The 18,678-nt window shown below is 36.2% G+C and overlaps 1 protein-coding gene across 1 annotated transcript; it reads right to left on the reverse strand.

Annotated features, from left to right (window-relative positions):
• Positions 1 to 12,621: 12,621 nt before the first annotated feature.
• On the reverse strand, positions 12,622 to 14,417 carry LOC121747594 (transcription factor MYB35-like). Its single transcript, XM_042141664.1, has 3 exons — positions 14,203 to 14,417; positions 14,020 to 14,143; positions 12,622 to 13,262 (listed from the first exon to the last, which is right to left on the reverse strand). The coding sequence occupies exons 1-3, from the start codon at positions 14,276 to 14,278 to the stop codon at positions 12,839 to 12,841; spliced, it is 624 nt and encodes a 207-aa protein (XP_041997598.1). The 5' UTR covers positions 14,279 to 14,417; the 3' UTR covers positions 12,622 to 12,838.
• Positions 14,418 to 18,678: the final 4,261 nt, after the last annotated feature.

The raw sequence follows: 18,678 nt of genomic DNA on the forward strand, positions 1-18,678 counted from the left end.
GATTCATAGTATATTTTCATATCTTGTTTTCTTGTTCCCTAAGCTAGTATTCTAGTATTATAAATAGGGCTAGGTTGTTATCTTTTTATTCAATGAATGAAGAAATAACTTGCCCACTTTACTTGTGCAATACTACATCAAACCTACTTGCTGCCGACGGAGGAATTCCGCGCCAGCCTATCGTTTGATCGCCGCCGATCCTAGAATTAGGACGCCGGCACGGTCGTTGTACAATCGTGAGACAGGGGTTTCGACGTAAGGTTAAGAGGGTTCCTAACAACTGGTGCTTTCATCCAGAGCTCAACCATGGCCGATCAGCCCCGACGCTTCACGGCGAGTGGCTACCTCGGTGACGGATGGCAGCGGATACGACGAGACGACCCGGAGTCAAGCAGCGCGCTGCGCAATGGATCGGGGGCGCTCGTACCTACTTTGTCAGCGCTCGACAAAATTATGGCAAGATTTGATCAATTGGAATTTAAATTGGATGTGAGGGATAGAAGGGTTGATAGGTTGAAGGCCACACGCCTTCCCAAACCGGATCAACCCTATTTTTCGGACGACGGGGACGTCGATGGGTATCGTTCCCAGGGAGACGTCTGGCCGACCGACGAGGACGGGCCCACAGTTTTCAATCACGGCAGGCGTGTCCGTTGTGGGGATGTCCGCCGGCGTAGGGGCACGGGTCGTGATTTAAACAGGCGAGAGGCAGGGCTCGCACAGCCTGGCTCTGGCACGATTCCATATCGCGCGCACACTGCTTCGTGGCCTCGCACGAGCTGGGATAGACCAGCAGCTCGCGTCACAACGGAATTTGATAGGGGTTTTCGGGGGTACCGACAGCCTACATCGTGGGACCCCCCCATCAACCACCCCTCCGGTTGGGATCCTCCCGGTAACCGACCAATACCGAGCTTCCAGCCCTACGACCCACCACGGTCATGGCAGCCCTCTTGTTGGGAACCACCGCCTCACCGTGCATCGCAAGGATACTCGGATTATGATCAGCCACCACAGTGTCTGCCTAGTCGTTGGGATACACCCAGGCGACAAACCGATCACTTCCGGCAGCAGCGCAGCCCACGCCCGAGCACACAACCTTGGCGCGCTGAAATCATGGGGTTTGAAGAAAAGATGGTGGATGAAGAATTTTGCTATGAAATCGAATTGATTCCCGGTTGCCATTCTTCAAGCCTGGATCAAGAATCAGATGCTCATCAGGAAAAAAATGATTCCTCGAACTGGATGGGTAGTTTTCTTGAAGAGGCTGATGATTCAAAATCATCTCTAGTAGATGATAATAATCATGATAAGGCTACTTTTGATGATGATGAGTTCACAAAGATGGAATGCCATTCTGTGAAGATGAGTGATGATTCGGACTTGCTTTGGGATGTGGTGGGAGTGACTGATTCATCTTCATCATGTGTTGATAATTGTTCACATCATAAGTGTTTGGACTCTGATGATGATTATGAAGATGATAGAGTAGATGGTGATGAGAGGCGTTCCTACAACCTCACTGCTGCGGAGTTCCAGCTGGTAAGAGTCCTTGTGCAGCGATTCATGGAGGACAAGCAGTTTGGGGGGCGTAGGAATGATGCCGGCGTCAGGAGCCGGTGCATGATCCGGAGCCGCCTCCAAGTCCCAGCCATCGAGGATGATTTTGTGAAGACGAAGGCGAGAGAGGAAAGGGACGGCGTAGAAATGTTGGTGGGAGTCATAAGAGAAATGATGGTGATCATGTTCCTAATCGCATTTGATCCAGGAGGTGACGTTTCAATGCTTTTGCTATCGTCGACTGTGCCCGTGGTTCCATGGTTCCCACCTTGAGGACAAGGTGGATTTTAACCGTGGGGGAGTTGTTACGATCCTCCTATATCTTAGGATTCCCCAAATATTTAGTTATCTTTTTATTCCCCATATCTTTTGATTCATAGTATATTTTCATATCTTGTTTTCTTGTTCCCTAAGCTAGTATTCTAGTATTATAAATAGGGCTAGGTTGTTATCTTTTTATTCAATGAATGAAGAAATAACTTGCCCACTTTACTTGTGCAATACTACATCAAACCTACTTGCTGCCGACGGAGGAATTCCGCGCCAGCCTATCGTTTGATCGCCGCCGATCCTAGAATTAGGACGCCGGCACGGTCGTTGTACAATCGTGAGACAGGGGTTTCGACGTAAGGTTAAGAGGGTTCCTAACAGATACATAATCATGAGATGAGGTTGGCGAATTAGATCCACTTAATAGAGACTACAATTAGCTTCCTTTAAAACGGTACTGTTAATTGAGAGTGATGACTTTTCAAGGGTCTTAGGAGCTTTTAGGAGTTATGTATTTAGGATTGACAACCCTAATGTTTGTAACCAATGTTTGCATCGCATGAGCATAAACTAGGTGACTCGTTCTATCAAAGTAAGAACTGTGCTATGATATTGTAGTTGGAACTTGTATAACCATAAATGTGAACACACATTCCTGGAATTTCCTTATCTCTATACTTTTATCTCCGTGATTTATTTGCAATCAATTGTTTATTGCTTTCAATTGTTCTTTGTTTTCAAAATTTTTTTCCAAAACTTTTGGCTCTTTCAACGGTATAATCTTAATTGTTCATTTCTAATTCTCCTATAAATACATGTAATTGTATTCTCCATTCCATCTTCATCCCTACTCCAATTCTCTTACTCTTATTCTCTGCATCCTCAGTCATTGTTGTCGAGAATCATCCATTTTCATCCAACTGTTCAGCTGGTGGATTTGGTGTTGTCGAGAATCATCCAATCGAAGTATCATTTATCTGATTTGGTGTTGCTGAACTGCCAATAATCATCTGGTTTATTTTAATTTTTGATTTATATAAATGTTCTGGTTTAATATTTGTTACTGTTGATTTTTTATATAGCTAATTTTGCTCTAGTTGTGATTTATTTGTTTAATTTTGTTATAACTTCATTGCTTGTTTATTTCTTGGATATTTTATATCTTAAAAATGAAAAGATTTATGGGAATGTCTCCTAGTTCATCTTCTAGAACACCACAAAATGAGTCTGTTCCTCTTTTTTCAGAATCTGCATCACAGCCACAGCATGAAACTTATAGGAGGAACAAACCACTTTTGTTGAAACCCAAACTTGCAGTTAAAAAACCAGCAGTTAGATCTAAGACTAGTAAAGTGTGGAATTATTTTACCTTGAATGATGAAAAAGCAGCTTGTAAGCTCTGTAAGGTCAAATTTGCTTTTAAAGTTAATTATGGCTTTGGTACTTTAAGTAGACATTTGAATAATCATCACAAGAATTGGGAAGATAATGACTTGTTAGATGATAGTAGACAACAAAATTTAGATATTTCATCTAGTGGTGCTGCTTTAAATTGTGCATATAAATAAGATGAAGTGAGAATTGAACTTCCTAACCTTGTTATAGGAGCTGAACTTCCTTTTAATTTTGTGGAAACTCAATATCTTGCAAATTTTATGAAAAAAACTCAACCTCGTTTTAAAAGTGTTTCACGAAACACTTGTTACAAAGATGGTTACAAAATATATGAATTTGAAATTATTGCTTTGAAAACATTGTTTTCTAAATTAAATTCTAAAATTTCTTTAACTACCGACTTATGGCTTGGTAGAAAAGGTTTGCATTGGATAAATGAAAATTTCATGTTGGAAAAAATAATAATTGATTTTTCATTGCTTGAGCATCCACATGATGGTATATCTATATATCAAGCTGTTATGTCTTGTTTGAATTATTGAGAAATAAGTGATAAAATTATGTCTATTACATTAGACAATGCAACAAACAATGGCAAAGCTATAGAGTATTTTATTGAATTTTTGAAGCCAAATTTTGATGCAAAATTTTTTCACATTCGTTGTGTTTGTCATGTCCTACATCCATGTGTATGTGATGGAATGAAAAGTATTAGACCTCATATTGATCTTAGACGAGATTGTTTGTTATTCATTACATCATCTTCGGTTAGGTTGCAAAAGTATAGGAGGATGGTTAAAAGTGCAAAAATGAAATTTAAAATTCCTTATATTGATGTAAACACGAGGTGGTCTTCAACTTATAGAATGTTAATGGAAGCTAAACCCTATTCTTCAATAATAATACGCTATATGAAAGAAGAAAAAAAATTCTAGCATTAGTGCTATTAGTGAGAAGAATTGGGAGATTGTTGACATTATTAATACCTCTTTTACAAACGTTTAGTGATATGACTAATGTTATGTCCGGTAATTGTTATCCTACTTCCAATATTATGTTGCGTGAAATGGTTAACATTGTTAAAATTTTTGATGAGCATAGAAATATGGAAAATGTGAAAGACATTATCGGAAAGATGGAGATTAAATGGAAAAAGTATTATCAAAATGTTCTTTTTTGTGCTATTTTTTCTTATATTTTTTTATCCAAGATGCAAAAAGGATGGTTGCGAGGTTTATCTTGAAGAATATTACTCGTGTTTTGGTATTGAAAATCCTATAACAAATGATCAATTGGAGGATTGTTTGAATTTGTTAGTAGGTTCATATACCTCTTATTTTAAAAATACATTGACAACTGCTATTCCATCTTCTTCCAACAAAAACAGCATAGGTTGTTCATCTAGTTATGCACTTCTAGATAAAATAAAAAAGAGGAAAAGTGATTTTGGTACTAGATCAACAAATGAGCTTAAACATTATTTAAGCTTAGATTTAGTGGAAAATTCTGAGGATTTTGATATTCTACATTGGTGGAAAATGGAACAAAAAAAATATCCTATTTTATCTATGATTGCACGTGATCTACTAACATGTCAAATGTCTAGTGTAGCATCCGAAAGTGCTTTTAGTGCATGTGCAAGAACAGTGACATATAGATGAACTCGATTGACGCCAAAATCTATCAAATTTTGCATGCTTTTGAAGAATTGGATGGATGAAGAATTTTGATTGAACAAGTTGAAGAGGCTCGAAAGATATAGAATGTCAGAAATGAAAGAAGAAGGTCAAGAAGATGAAGACGGCGAACCAGATTTGGTAATTAATGCACAAGAAGATCAAGAGCCGGATATCGAGAGATTTTATTTTCCAATAACGGATTATTACTGTTCAAGTACTAATGATCCAAACTTTACTTTTGATTGGAAAATTATCCGGATTAACTCTTCGAACATGTAATATTTTTTGTAATTTTACAATTGAAGTATTTACATTGAAGATTCTACTCTGTTTATGTTGATTATTATTAAATTGTCAAAGCCCGGCCCGACCCAGCTTGGCCCACTGACCAAGTGGGTCTGGGCTGGGCTGGGTTGAGATATATGAAAATAAGCCCGGCCCGGCATAGCTCACTTCAGACCCTGGTCCTGGGCCGAACTGGGCCTCAACACCCTCGGGCCTCGCCGGGCATGGGCCGAGCTTGGCTAGCCCGGCCCAGTTGACAACTCTAGCCTGATGTGTGTGTAGGAAGCAAATCTGTTATTTGTAATGTGATGCTATTGCTTTGTGTTTATGTTTTTGTTTTATACAATGGTTGGAACACTTGCGTTATCTCATTTGTAAATGGCACGGCAGTGTACATAGTTCGTTGTTCTTCAGGTAGTTTCTGATCTTTACCATGGTGATATTGTTCATTTGTGTTTTGTGCAGAATATTTAACGGGTCATTTTGAAATTTTTGTGATTTATGGCACCTCTGTTATCTTCCTCCACATCCATTTACGTTTTGATAGAAGATATAATGAACCTTTTGCATTTACAAAGTACCATACTTTTGTATTTTTATTTGAGGCACGGTAGGCGTATGGGTAGACGTCATATGAGGCAATTCATTAGGCATTACTCACTTATAAATCGAATTGCACCACAAGTCCAGCATATGAACCGCCTTGTATCCGTGAGCGACATTGATTGCTTAGTGAACCTTCGTATGGATAAAAATACATTTGGGAGATTGTGTATTCTTCTAAAGGAGGGGGGGGGGGGGGGTTTGAAAAATAGTAGGTATGTATATGTTGAGGAGCAAGTTGCTATGTTTCTAGGGATACTTGTACACCACAATACACCACAACAAAAATCGGATAATATGTTTCAACTTCAAGCGGTCAGGTGAAACTGTTTCGCATTACGTGCATCTTGTTCTACTAGCTGTTATCAAATTATACACCATTTTGTTGCCTAAACCAGAACCTGTCACAGATGATAATGACGATCTAAGGTGGAAATAATTTAAGGTACTATGTTCCCAACAAGAATAATTTAGTTTAGTAATGGCCGAAGAATACAGTGCTACATGTATCCAATTCTATAGTACGATCAGCTTTTTGTTTTTATTTATATTGCTGCGTAGGGATGTATTGGAGCCTTAGACGGGACATATATCAACGTCCTTGTCAGCAACACGGCCAAGCCACGTTACCGCAATCGAAAATGACATATTACTACTAACACCCTTGTTGTTTGTGACCGCAAAATGATATTCATGTTTTTTTACCTGGTTGGGAAGGATCAGCTGGGGATGCTCTGGTTCTTCGAGATGCAATCACCAGGGAAGATGGTTTGAAGGTTCCTAAAGGTTGTCATATGTCTATCATTATGTAAAACTTGCATATTGCTCGTCCAATGTGATTCTTTGTTGTTGTAAACTGATTGGATTATGTTTCTACATGTTGATCTAAGGAATTATTTTTTATGTGATAACGGATACGCAAATGCTGAAGGATTTCTAACGCCCTTCAAAGGGGGCCGTTATCATTTAAAAGAATGGGGAGTAGGGACCCAAAGACCCCAGGATGCCTATCAGGATGCCCATGAGTTGTTCAACCTAAGACACACTAAAGCACGTAATATAATCGAGTGTGCTTTTGCTGTGTTAAAGATGCGATGGGGTGTGCTTCGGAGTGCCAGCTTTTATTCAATTAAAACACAAATTCGGATGATCATGGCCTGTTTTTTGTTGCATAATTTTATCCGTGGAGAAATGACAAATGATCCAGCTGAGGAGGCATTGGACATAGAGACACATGATGCAGTTGAACACGATGACTATGGTGACATAGCATACATTGACCAAGTGGAACCAACACCTGACTGGAATCGAACGCGGGAAGACATGGAAAATTCGATGTGGTTAACTGTGTATTTTCTGATTTTAGGGACAATAATATACTGCTCCATTGCATTAGTTTAGGAGTCTTTTGCATTACTTCGTTTTTTTGTTAAAAAATTCAGATCGTTCATTTTATCTTGCGTGGAACTGAGCCTTGTTTTGTTTGTTATGCAGCTTGGGAATGTCAACATCAACTAAAGATGGTTAACTCATACTACCAGATTGCATTTGTGGTCGGGGGAAGATGAGGTTATTTTGTGCAGGGAAAGAAGCCAAACACAGTGGCCATTTTTTTACAAATGTCCAGCAAATATCAAACATTCTAACTCTTTCTTGTGGTGTGATGATTTTCATACTAGACTTGATGATGGTCGTATCCCAGCTTTCGTCTTAAATCAAGGATTCCGGCCGGATAAAGCTACTAGCGACATGGTCACTTCCAAGGAAAAAAGGGTGTTGACTAGTGAAGTAGGTTGTGGATCATGCCATCGATGTCGGGCAGAGGCAAAGATGAACATCGTTTTGGCTTTCATTGGGATAATGTTATTTATTTGGGGTGTTGTAGTTGGGATCATGTTCTAGTTTCTAGGGTACTGGATCAATTTAAAAAAAACTTGTTGACATATGAACTAGATGTCAAGTATGTGTATTTTGTTAACCCTTGGTTGTGTTTGAACTAGATGTCTAGCTTAAATGCTTACTTATGTTCCCATTTCTGATATTTGTTTTTGCTATAAAATTCAGTGGAGATTTATCTAAAAATGTTGTTTATGTATTTCTTTTGGTACAGGTAGTATAGTTGAAGGTTGTGACAGAGTTATAGAAAAATAGGGATTAAATCAGTAACTGAGTTGGACATTTGAGGGAGCTTTTCAGCTCTTGGATTAATGTTGATTCAAAAGAATTAAGACTACATCTTTACGTGCTTGAAATGGGGAAGAAGACAGAGGCTAACCAACTGTTGATATTTGTTCAAATTTTGAAGTGTATTCATTATTTCAACGTCTTCTTTTACTCAATTTGTACACATTCTCTCTAGAGTAAAGGCCAAAATTGGTCCTGAACATATAGTCATTTTACGATTTTGGTCCTAAACATTATCTTTTGGATTTTTTGGTCCTGCACATAAGGACATTTGATCATTTTGGTCCTCCGTCAATATTTCCGTTAAAAACTAACGGTCAACATTATCTTTTGGATTTTTTGGTCCTGCACATATGGACATTTGATCATTTTGGTCCTGCACATATGGAATTTTGATCATTTTGGTCCTCCGTCAACATTTTCGTTAAAAACTAACGGTCAACGGCCGATTTTTTACTAAAACAATGGGTTGGGTCGGGTCGTGTTTGGGTCGGGTTTGGGTTATACGTTAAGAAAAAAATAATATTTTCTTAAAATCTAAGCATAATATTTTCGTTAAAATCTAAGCATAATATTCTTAAAAAATTAATTAATATTTTTTAATTAATAAAATTAAAGTATAGTATTTTTTAATTAATTTTTTCATGAATTTGAAGAAAATATTATGCTTAGATTTTATTAAAAATAATTTTTTAATTATTTAATTTTATTATATAGATTTAATATTAATATACTTTAATTTTATTATTTTGATTAAAAAATGATTATTTTAATTTGGTAATATTTTATTTTATTGTGTAATATCATGTTTAAATCGTATAATAACATCATGTTTTAGTCGTTATAATATTTTTAATCAACAAAAATAACTAAAATTAAAGTTTTATAATTTTTTAATTAATAAAAAATAATTATTTTTTTTCTTAACGTGTAACCCAAACACGACCCAAACACGACCCGACCCAACCCATTGTTTTAGTCAAAAATCGGCCGTTGACCGTTAGTTTTTAACGAAAATGTTGACGGAGGACCAAAATGATCAAAATTCCATATGTGCAGGACCAAAATGATCAAATATCCATATGTGCAGGACCAAAAAATCCAAAAGATAATGTTGACCGTTAGTTTTTAACGAAAATGTTGACGGGGGACCAAAATGATCAAATTTCCATATGTGCAGGACCAAAATGATCAAATGTCCATATGTGCAGGACCAAAAAATCCAAAAGATAATGTTTAGGACCAAAATCGTAAAATGGCTATATGTTCAGGACCAATTTTGGCCTTTACTCTTCTCTTTATGGTATGAAAATTTAATGAATATTGCGGTATTTATATATACCAAAGAAAGAATAATATTGAAGGAAGCAAGTTGAAAATGGCTGAAAATGTAGACAATATATGCTTTTGTAGTACTCCCTCCATCCCATTCAAGATGTTCACATTTCTTTTTCAATATTCAACTACATTTTTTTTCTCTATTTATTACATCTTATAACTCCTCCTAAAATCCCATGCCACCCAAGAATGTGGCCATTTTGAGTGAGACGGAAGGAATACGTAATAAAGCTTTCATTTTTGGACACAGTAGGAGGTTGGCGTAGCATTTATTCATGAGCATACATCAGTCTTGAATTGGGTGTCAAAAAGGGTCATTTTGCTTAAAAATGAGTGATCGGATTAGATATAAAACTACTCTGTTAAATGCAGCAATGATACCAATTCCAACTTGTATTATTCTAATCCAATTTTTTTGGCTACAAGTAGCCCACAAACCCAAATTCGGCTATATATACACACACATTTCTGTCATAAGCTCACACACAGACACACCCTTCTGCTCTCATAATCACACAAAATAAACCCATGGCTCACCAACTTCCCCCACAAAGCTCGTTCTTGTATTCGTCCAACTGGACACCCGCGCTGAATTCACTCTTGATGGGCACCATGATAAGGCTGAAGAGCGAAAACAATTGGGATGGTGGGAAGTACCCGAGCTACTTCATCCTTGAAGCCGAGTGGGTGATTCAACACGAACTAGGCCTCTCTTTTGACTGGGCTGCTATGTATGATCGGCTGCATTTTCTGGAGAAACGTTATAAGACGTTCAACGAGATGCTACAGGTCGACGGCACATACTGGAATGCAGAAACGAACGTGGTCATACCCGGAGAAGGTGTTTGAACCGAGATACTACCCGTAAGCCAAGCTTTCTATCTATTTTTTGTATTACTTCGTCTCTTCATAACTAGTCTGACCCTCGTTCGACTTACTTTTGCAGCGGAAGCCATTGGTTGGTGCATACTTAAGCCACATGTTGGACGATCTATTTGCCCACAATGTTGTCAAGGTTGAGTGGGAGAAAACGGTTATCGTGCTCTCAGACACTCCGGATTCAGTGAATAATGACTTTGTTTTCTGCAAGTTCAACCGCTACAGACACGACAATGACAACGACTCAGAGCCAGGTGATCACGTTCGCCGCAAGCTTGTGTTCAACGAGGGCTACCCACCTGATATGCTCTCAACAAACAACAAGGCTCCAATATACTATGTGGGGGTGAAGATGGAAACATGTCTAAGGAAGTGGAAAATGAACGCGACAATGGGTCGGGCTCTCGTCAAATGAAGCCGCGCATCCCACCTAAGGTTCCAACGTACTCTTTTGATTCCAATAGCCCCATCATGTGGTGGAGGATGCCCCGTAAGCCGCAGATATAAGATCTGTTGCATGTGGTCCGCGTTTATTTTGCTAGAAGCACAAACTGCTGTTGTGTGTCTTGTGTGTCTCGTAGTAGCTGAAAATATGCGTACTATCTTTTTTTTATACTTGAATATGTTCAAGTATGTAATAGATCGTGTAGTCTAGTTGTGGTTAGTGGGGATGTTATGAATCTAATTTCTAGGCTACTATTATTAAGTAATGAAGAAATGAATGTGTAGTAGCTAGTTTGTTGTTGTTAATTATCTTAGTTTATTTTGAGTATTTGGTTGTTTCATAAATATTAATTATTTGTAATTTAATCATATCCAAAAATGAATAATAAACAATACCACTCTGTAGTTAATACTCCTTAGTAACTTTTTTTTTATTTTATACACATTGATTCGACTAATTTAATCGAAATCAATACCCAACTAAAACATCTAATCAACTAATCAAGCATATTAAATATACTAGTTAAATTTAACATATGATATAAAATATACATATAACATATGACTATAAATTAATCAAAAGCAATAACAATTCCTATATCTACTTTAACGGCACCCTCTCTTCTTTTCCTTTAAATTGGGTGATTTGATTAACTTAGTCTCTAGTTTTACGATTTCTAGTTTTATTTGATAGTGCAAAATCAAAAAAATATGAAGGGTTATATGATCGACTAAATAGAACCAAGGTCCACAAATTAAATGATTTAGTGTGATAGTACAAATTCACAAGAAAATGGAAGGTTGATATGATCAGGTGAATTGAAGCATTTTCATGTTAAATTTCACCTAAAATTATCAGTATAAAAAAACTAATTCTAAAAGCATTTCGATCAGTGAGCACTTTTTATTAGCACTATAAATACTTGCAAGTATACAGAGTAGGAATAGTATAGCTAAAGGTTAGTACCGGATATCGATCACGGGGAAAATAATCACAGACTGGCTACCCTCTACTATTAATTAACAATTAATTTAATAATTTTATATAAGAAAATTCCTAGATAATTAACAATTAATTAATATTTTATATATCTAAAACGTTCTTTATAATTTTATGAAGATAGAAAGGATGTTAGTTTAACATAATCTAAGAATAGCTATGAATATTGTTTTTTAATTCATAAAAATAATACTCCATCCGTTTCCAAAGAGCATGGAATTTGGGTTCGGCATGAAATTTAATAAATAAGAAAAAAAAGTAAGAGAGAGAGAAAGAGGGTAGTGGAAATAATGATATTGGAGAGTGATAGAAATCCATGGGTTCCATCTTAAAACCAATTGGTGATAAGAGGAGAGGCCCATGAGACTTATATAGTGGATTAAACTCTTTGTGTACACCGATGTGAGATATTATTATATTCATTTTATGTTTCAAGTGTCAACACCCTCCCTCAAATCCTTCAAGGTAAATCTTGGAGGGGTTGGACTTTTTTTATGATCGATTGGACAATCGGTCCAATTTTTTTTCGATCGGTTGGACCACTGGCCCAAATTTTCAGCCCAGTTATACTGTTGGGTCAGTCATTTTTTTCGGTTTCAGCCCAGATATACTGCTGGGTCAGTTAAATATGACCCACAGTCGACGACCCGCTCTGATACCATGATAGAAATCCATGGATTCCATCTTAAAACCAATTGGTGATAAGAGGAGAGGCCCATGAGACTTATATAGTGGATTAAGCTCTTTGTGTACACCGATGTTAGATATTATTATATTCATTTTATGTTTCAATTGCCAACAGAGAGTAGGGTTCCACATTATTATAATGGATAAGTGTTAATGGTAATGGTATAAGTTGTAAATAAAATAATGTGTATGTGTAGTATGTTGTTTTAATTTTTCAAAATTAGAAAGTTTATACTCTTTAAGGAGGGACGAAAAATGAAATAGTTCATACTCTTTGGGGATGGAAGGAGTAATTTTATTACTTAAAACAAATAATTCAAAGAAAATACTTAAATTTTGGACCTCGGATTCAATAAATTTTTTTCGTAAATCCTAATAAACCCATTAGATGATAGTGGATTCCTCTAGTAACATGCGAAGTAAACAGACTAACATAGTGAATTTTACATCATTATCATTTCTTTCTTAGTACTAATAAGGCTCCTCATAGAAGCAAGGCAGTTCCGAGCACATCTCATCTTGCTTCCCAATCATCGCTTGCCGCCGCCGCCGACGCCTCAAATCCACCTCCACCGCAGCCATCAATCTCCCCATCTCCCAAAACCTCACCAGCAAACTCCCCTCCAATATTTTCATGGGCCGCCAACGCCTCCTCGAGAAAGAAAGCGTTCCAGCTGAAGCTCGACGCCTCCACCTGATCACAGAGCTCCTCCGCCTTCATCGGCGCCGTCACAACCGATTCCCCTTTCAATAACTCCCGAGAGTGAAGAGGAGGGTGGCGCGTGGACGCCCCCACGCTACCCAGGATCTGAGAGAAGGGCTTGTGCGTCACCGGATCTATCCCCATTGCTGACAGCTTCTTCTTCAGCTTACGGTTCCATACATTCTTCACGTCGCTTTCTGTCTTTTCTTGGAGCTGTCGGGCTATGATACTCCACCTGCACTCATCCGAATCCTATATTATTCGTTACCATACATGTTTTGACTTTGTTCACAAAGAACGTAAAATATCTCACATCAGTATAAAAAAACGATACATTTCACAAGCATCCGAAGGTACACAATTCCACTATGAAAGAAAGCGATATAACCGGGTGGTTGTCGGACTTGGTGTAAAGCTGACGGGCACGTATGCTAAATTTTTCGCTGGAAATAATCATCGTGTGAAATTCGTACAATTGTTAAAGTTTCGTGACTTTTCCATTCAACATTAAAGGCTGTAGAAAATATTAGATTTCAACAATAATTCGTGCTTTTTCAGACTAATAACCCTATAAAAATGAACAAAAATCAATACTCCCTCCATCCACCAATACAAAGGGACTTTTGATTAGGCACGGGTTTTAATAAATGCATGTAGTAGAAAGTTGATTGAAAAAATTAGTAGAAGGTGGGTTATACTTATATATATTGGTTTTATAATTAATTGTTAGTTGAATAAAGTTAGTGGAATGTGTGGTCCATTACCAAAAATAAAAGAAGTTTATTGATGAAAGACGAAAATTACAAAATGGAAAGTTTATTGGTGGACGGATGAGAATTTTTCCTACAGTATCGGGGCAGGTTGCTAACTAATAGTACTAGTTTGGCCCAATAGAAATAAATAATCTATCTCATGGGCCAGACTCTTCGTATAACTATTTGGTGTGAAATTCAATCCTTCGGTCTCGTATTTTATTTCATTTTTCTTCGAACCTGCTTCCGAGCAGAGAATGCAGCTGGATGATTAGATCCTCCTCTTGAGGGGTGAAGCTAGTGAGATTTGGATCAGGCTTCCTATCTCTCTCTGCATTTTTCCCACTTCTCTTCTCCTCTTGACCTAATTAATATAACCAAATTAATAATTCAATTCAATTAATTAACGTTATATACATATACCTGATCTCTTGATTTTTGCTTCTCCATCTTCGTTCCAGACAGCCTTCATCAATTCGGAGGAGCTGGTTTTTACCATTAGTATATGATTTTAGAGGAATTAATTGGGAATTACAAGAATTGTGATAAATTTAAGAGGCTTTTAATAAACAAGGAGCTCATAAAGATGCCATGACTACATGCATCTTCTGTTCATATTATTTTTTTGTAATAGAAAAATAAAGAGGGGATTAATAAATAAATTTGTGGGATAACATGCGTTTTTGTGTTCGTTTTAATGGTGCAAAGGGATGTGGAAACAGGTTTGGATTGGGTGAGTTATTTGGTTAAGTATAGATTTGAGCTAAGTTTAATTAATACTCCGTTATAAATGGTGGTGTAATTTAATGTGATTAATTACGATGATTAACTATTTCAATTGAGAAGAAAAGATTGGAAGCCAATCAAATACTTATCACAACTTATGTCATGTGTGATTGAAGAAGTACTATAGGGGTTTTATATGGAATTAAATGACAATAATGTTGCAATAAATTAAGAGGGTGGATTTTCTGTTTCTTATTGTATTTTTTTTATGTATATTGTTAAATTGAGGCACACATATTAATTATATTCATATATTGGATTTTGTGAAATAGAATACGATGGAGAATAGAAGATCGCGTTGCTGAACATTCCCACCTCATGACTTTTCCGACTCTTGAAATGAACCTATCCATTTTTAAAGGTATTTAACACATTTAAAAATAATTGTGCAATAATGTCATTTAGGTTTTAATTTGTCGTGATATTAAGTTTTGAAAATGACAAATTAGTGTTTAAATTGTTAATGGCTAGATGTCGTCTTGCTTACAGCTCACGAGGGCTGGAAATTTGAAAGCAAAACTTCAGAATAATTGTAATATGTATTGGTGATTGTTCTTTGAAATTACTCATACAATTCAACATGAGTTCAGAAAATTTAATAAACCTCTTGTACTTCTGATTATTTATGTTAAATTCTATTTGATATAAATGTATAGTAGTCTTTTCGTTTGATTTACTAGTATCAGTATGTTATATCATTATATGTATGATCCCTTTTTCCCAAAAGTCTCTATTCTTTTTGGGATGATGCAAATTTATATGAACAATTGGTAAAATATGAGATAGATAAAAAAAATAATTAGAGTATTGTAAGTGGATAATAGGGTTTATCTCGTTAGAGAAAGAAGTTACCAAACTAGAAATGAATTATTTTTATGAGACAAACAAAATGAATATAGTCTTTATTTTTATAGGACGGAAGAATATGGTCTCTATTTTTATAGGAATATAGTATCTATTTTAATAGGATGGAAGAAAATTTGCATATATATTAAATTAAATAAATTCAGGGAACATAATTTAAGTGATATATTGTTAGATTAATTCAATTGATAATTAAATCACGTGTCCCTTGCTACAAAACATAAATCCTAATTCATGAATTCAACGGTTTAAATTAATCATTGTAATTGATTCTCCGAAAAGAATCAATGATGACTCGCGTCCCCTCCACGTGAAGATTTTGCAGTACTCGATCAAAGATCTTTTGATCTATTTCTTAAACTCTAAGTTTGATCTCTGTACGGGAAAAGTTTTATCAAACATGAAATGAATTAATCTAAAAAACGCAATATCTGTTTAATTTGTACTATCCATAAGCAATCAATTTGTAGCCATATTTTTTTATTTTTTTTATTTTTCGCGATATTATTTTTAATATTTTCTTTTGGATAAATTACTCTATTCATTGAGGCAAGACACATTTTTCATAAGCACTTTCATATTTTTATCAAATTTGAATTAAAATTTATAACAACTTCATTTTTTTTTTAATAAATTACTCTATTTAATGAGGTAAGACTCATTTTTCATAAACGCTTTCAAATTTTATCAAATTTGAATTAAAATTTATGACAAGATTATTGATGTGACAAGATTATGTAATTAGATTAAGCCTTGTATGCGATTCACGAATTCACGAAAAATACACTATATTTTTTGGTGCTAATAATAAAAGGCTTAATTAATCTATAAAATTTGTTGAGATATCAAATCAAAAAAATTTATTGGCAACGGCTACATCGATAGAGACTTAATTATTGATAGCCTACATTATAGAGCTTACTATAATTTGGGATGGGGTTTGGACAAAGACAAATCAAATATGTTGTTTTCACTCTGTAAAGGTGCAACGGTGGAATCTAATGGCACCACAAAATCATAATTTAAACTATCTTGGGCAGCCTGTTTATTAATTCAATAATCCATATTTAATATGGACCCATCATCAACTTTCCAACTAAACAATTCTAATTACTAATAATTTAATAAACTGAATCACATTAATTTTTCTCCTCACTACATTAGAGCATCCTAGTGCTCTTTGGCAAGAGCATAAATGTGGGTCCAGATCTACTTTTATTAATGTTTTACTTCATACTCTTTCCCAAGAGCACAACACTCACATCCATGTTATTCCGCAAGGACATGCTCAAGGGTCTCACCATTCTATTATTCAATTTAAATAAAAATATTTTCACAATATTAAAATGCATTAAAAATACCCGGAATATTATTACAAATTACAAAAAAAATTAAAAATTACATAATTAAAATCCTATAAATTTAAAATTACATAATTAAATTCATAAAATTAAAAAAACCCACTACTCGTGGCCGAATTTCCCCCAAATGTGTTTGATTAGGTCTTCTTGTAGCTCAATGTGAGTTCTGGTATCGCGCATTGTGTGTCTTGTTTCGATCCTCTCCTCCACCGTCGTATGCACACCTCGGTGTGGGGGAGACCTCGCGGTTGAGCTTCCGGCTTCATCCTCGTCGTAAAAGTTAGCCGTCATCGGTCCTTCGTCAGCTATAATCATATTGTGCAAGATAATACATGTGTACATTATGTCGGCGATATTCTTAACGTACCACAGCCGAGACGGGGCCTTCACAATGTTGAATCGGGCTTGAAGGACCCCAAAAGCTCTTTCGACGTCTTTCCGAGCAAACTTTTTGAGGCATAGGATTCCAGTTGACTCACCCACATGCAAATACTCATCGAAGAGGTCAGCTGTTTGCCCAGTAGCAAGTTGTCGGATGGCACAAGTACACTTCTGCAACACCGAGAGACTTTGCCGACAGGTTGTGTCTCTACATGATTGAAAGTATTCAACACGGGTGGACAATGTGTTGACAATACGCATAAACAACCGTTTTGACATGCGAAAACGGCGCCGAAAGTAATCTTCCGGAAACTGCGGCTGGTTGGAAAAATAGTCGGCAACGAGCCTTTCGTTGGCTCCCTCCCGGTCACGAGGGATGTAGAGGCAAATTGATCTAGTTGGTCGAGGAGAAGGGGCGGGGGTAGTGGCGGCGACATAGGCTTCATAGGCGGCACGATATTGTTCATAGTATTCTTATTCTTCGCGCTCCGCTTCCGCAATGATATCGGTGAAATCCATTTTTGAATTTTTTAGAGAGAGTTTGAGTGAAAGAGGAAGATGTAGATGAGTTGTATGAAAAAATATGAATGAGATATAATTTGATGTGAAAAATGGACGATGAATGTGTGTATTTATAGATGATTTTGGGATTTAAAAAAATTATTTAAAAAATCAAAAAAAATTCAAAAATATGGTAATAAAATGACTATATTTTTGGGAATCTGATTTTTTTTAATAAAATTTTTGGTATTATTTTTTATTAAAAAAAAAAGAAAATCCAACGGATAATCCGTTGGCGAATAGAAACGTGTCACGTCGCCTGCTCAGCGGCACGGACGAGCTCGATGCATTGAGCAGCGACGTGCCAGCGGCGGATAGTGCGTTGCCGCGCCATCGGCACGGACGGCGTCCGTCCCAGCGAGCACCGTTGCGGATGCTCCTATCTGTAAATTTATGACCCCTTTCTGAATCAAGTTTAAAAAACCTGAAATAATTAAACTGGTCAAAATCAATAAATATGAGGAGTATTTGATTTTCCTCACTGTAAAATAGAAAATTTGAAATTTGACAATTGAAATTCAACAAGTTCTAGTCTAGAAGCTCTTCTTAGTTTGAATATTTATATATTAATCTTCTTAGAAAATTATATAAATTAGTTTGTGTGAACAACATTGAGTATATAAATGATATAAATTAGTTTGTGTGAACAACATTGAGTATATAAATGATGCAATTAAATAACACAATATACTATCTATAGAATAATCCAACATCAAAGTTCTCTACAAAGATCCCGGCAGAAAATGTTCATTTCCAATTAACAGCCGTCACCATCTCCACATATTTCTCTATATTTGATTTTGATGTAAGTAACATACTATATCTATTATTAACTACTAGTAATAATTTTGGACTTATCAAACCAAAAAAATATAAAGTTGTAATTTGCTTTAGCCGGGCAGGAATCTTGCCGTTGCCAGTTGCAGCATCACCACGCTTAAATATT

This window comes from Salvia splendens, chromosome 9 (assembly GCF_004379255.2).
Source record: "Salvia splendens isolate huo1 chromosome 9, SspV2, whole genome shotgun sequence".
NCBI classification, from domain to species: Eukaryota; Viridiplantae; Streptophyta; class Magnoliopsida; order Lamiales; family Lamiaceae; genus Salvia; species Salvia splendens.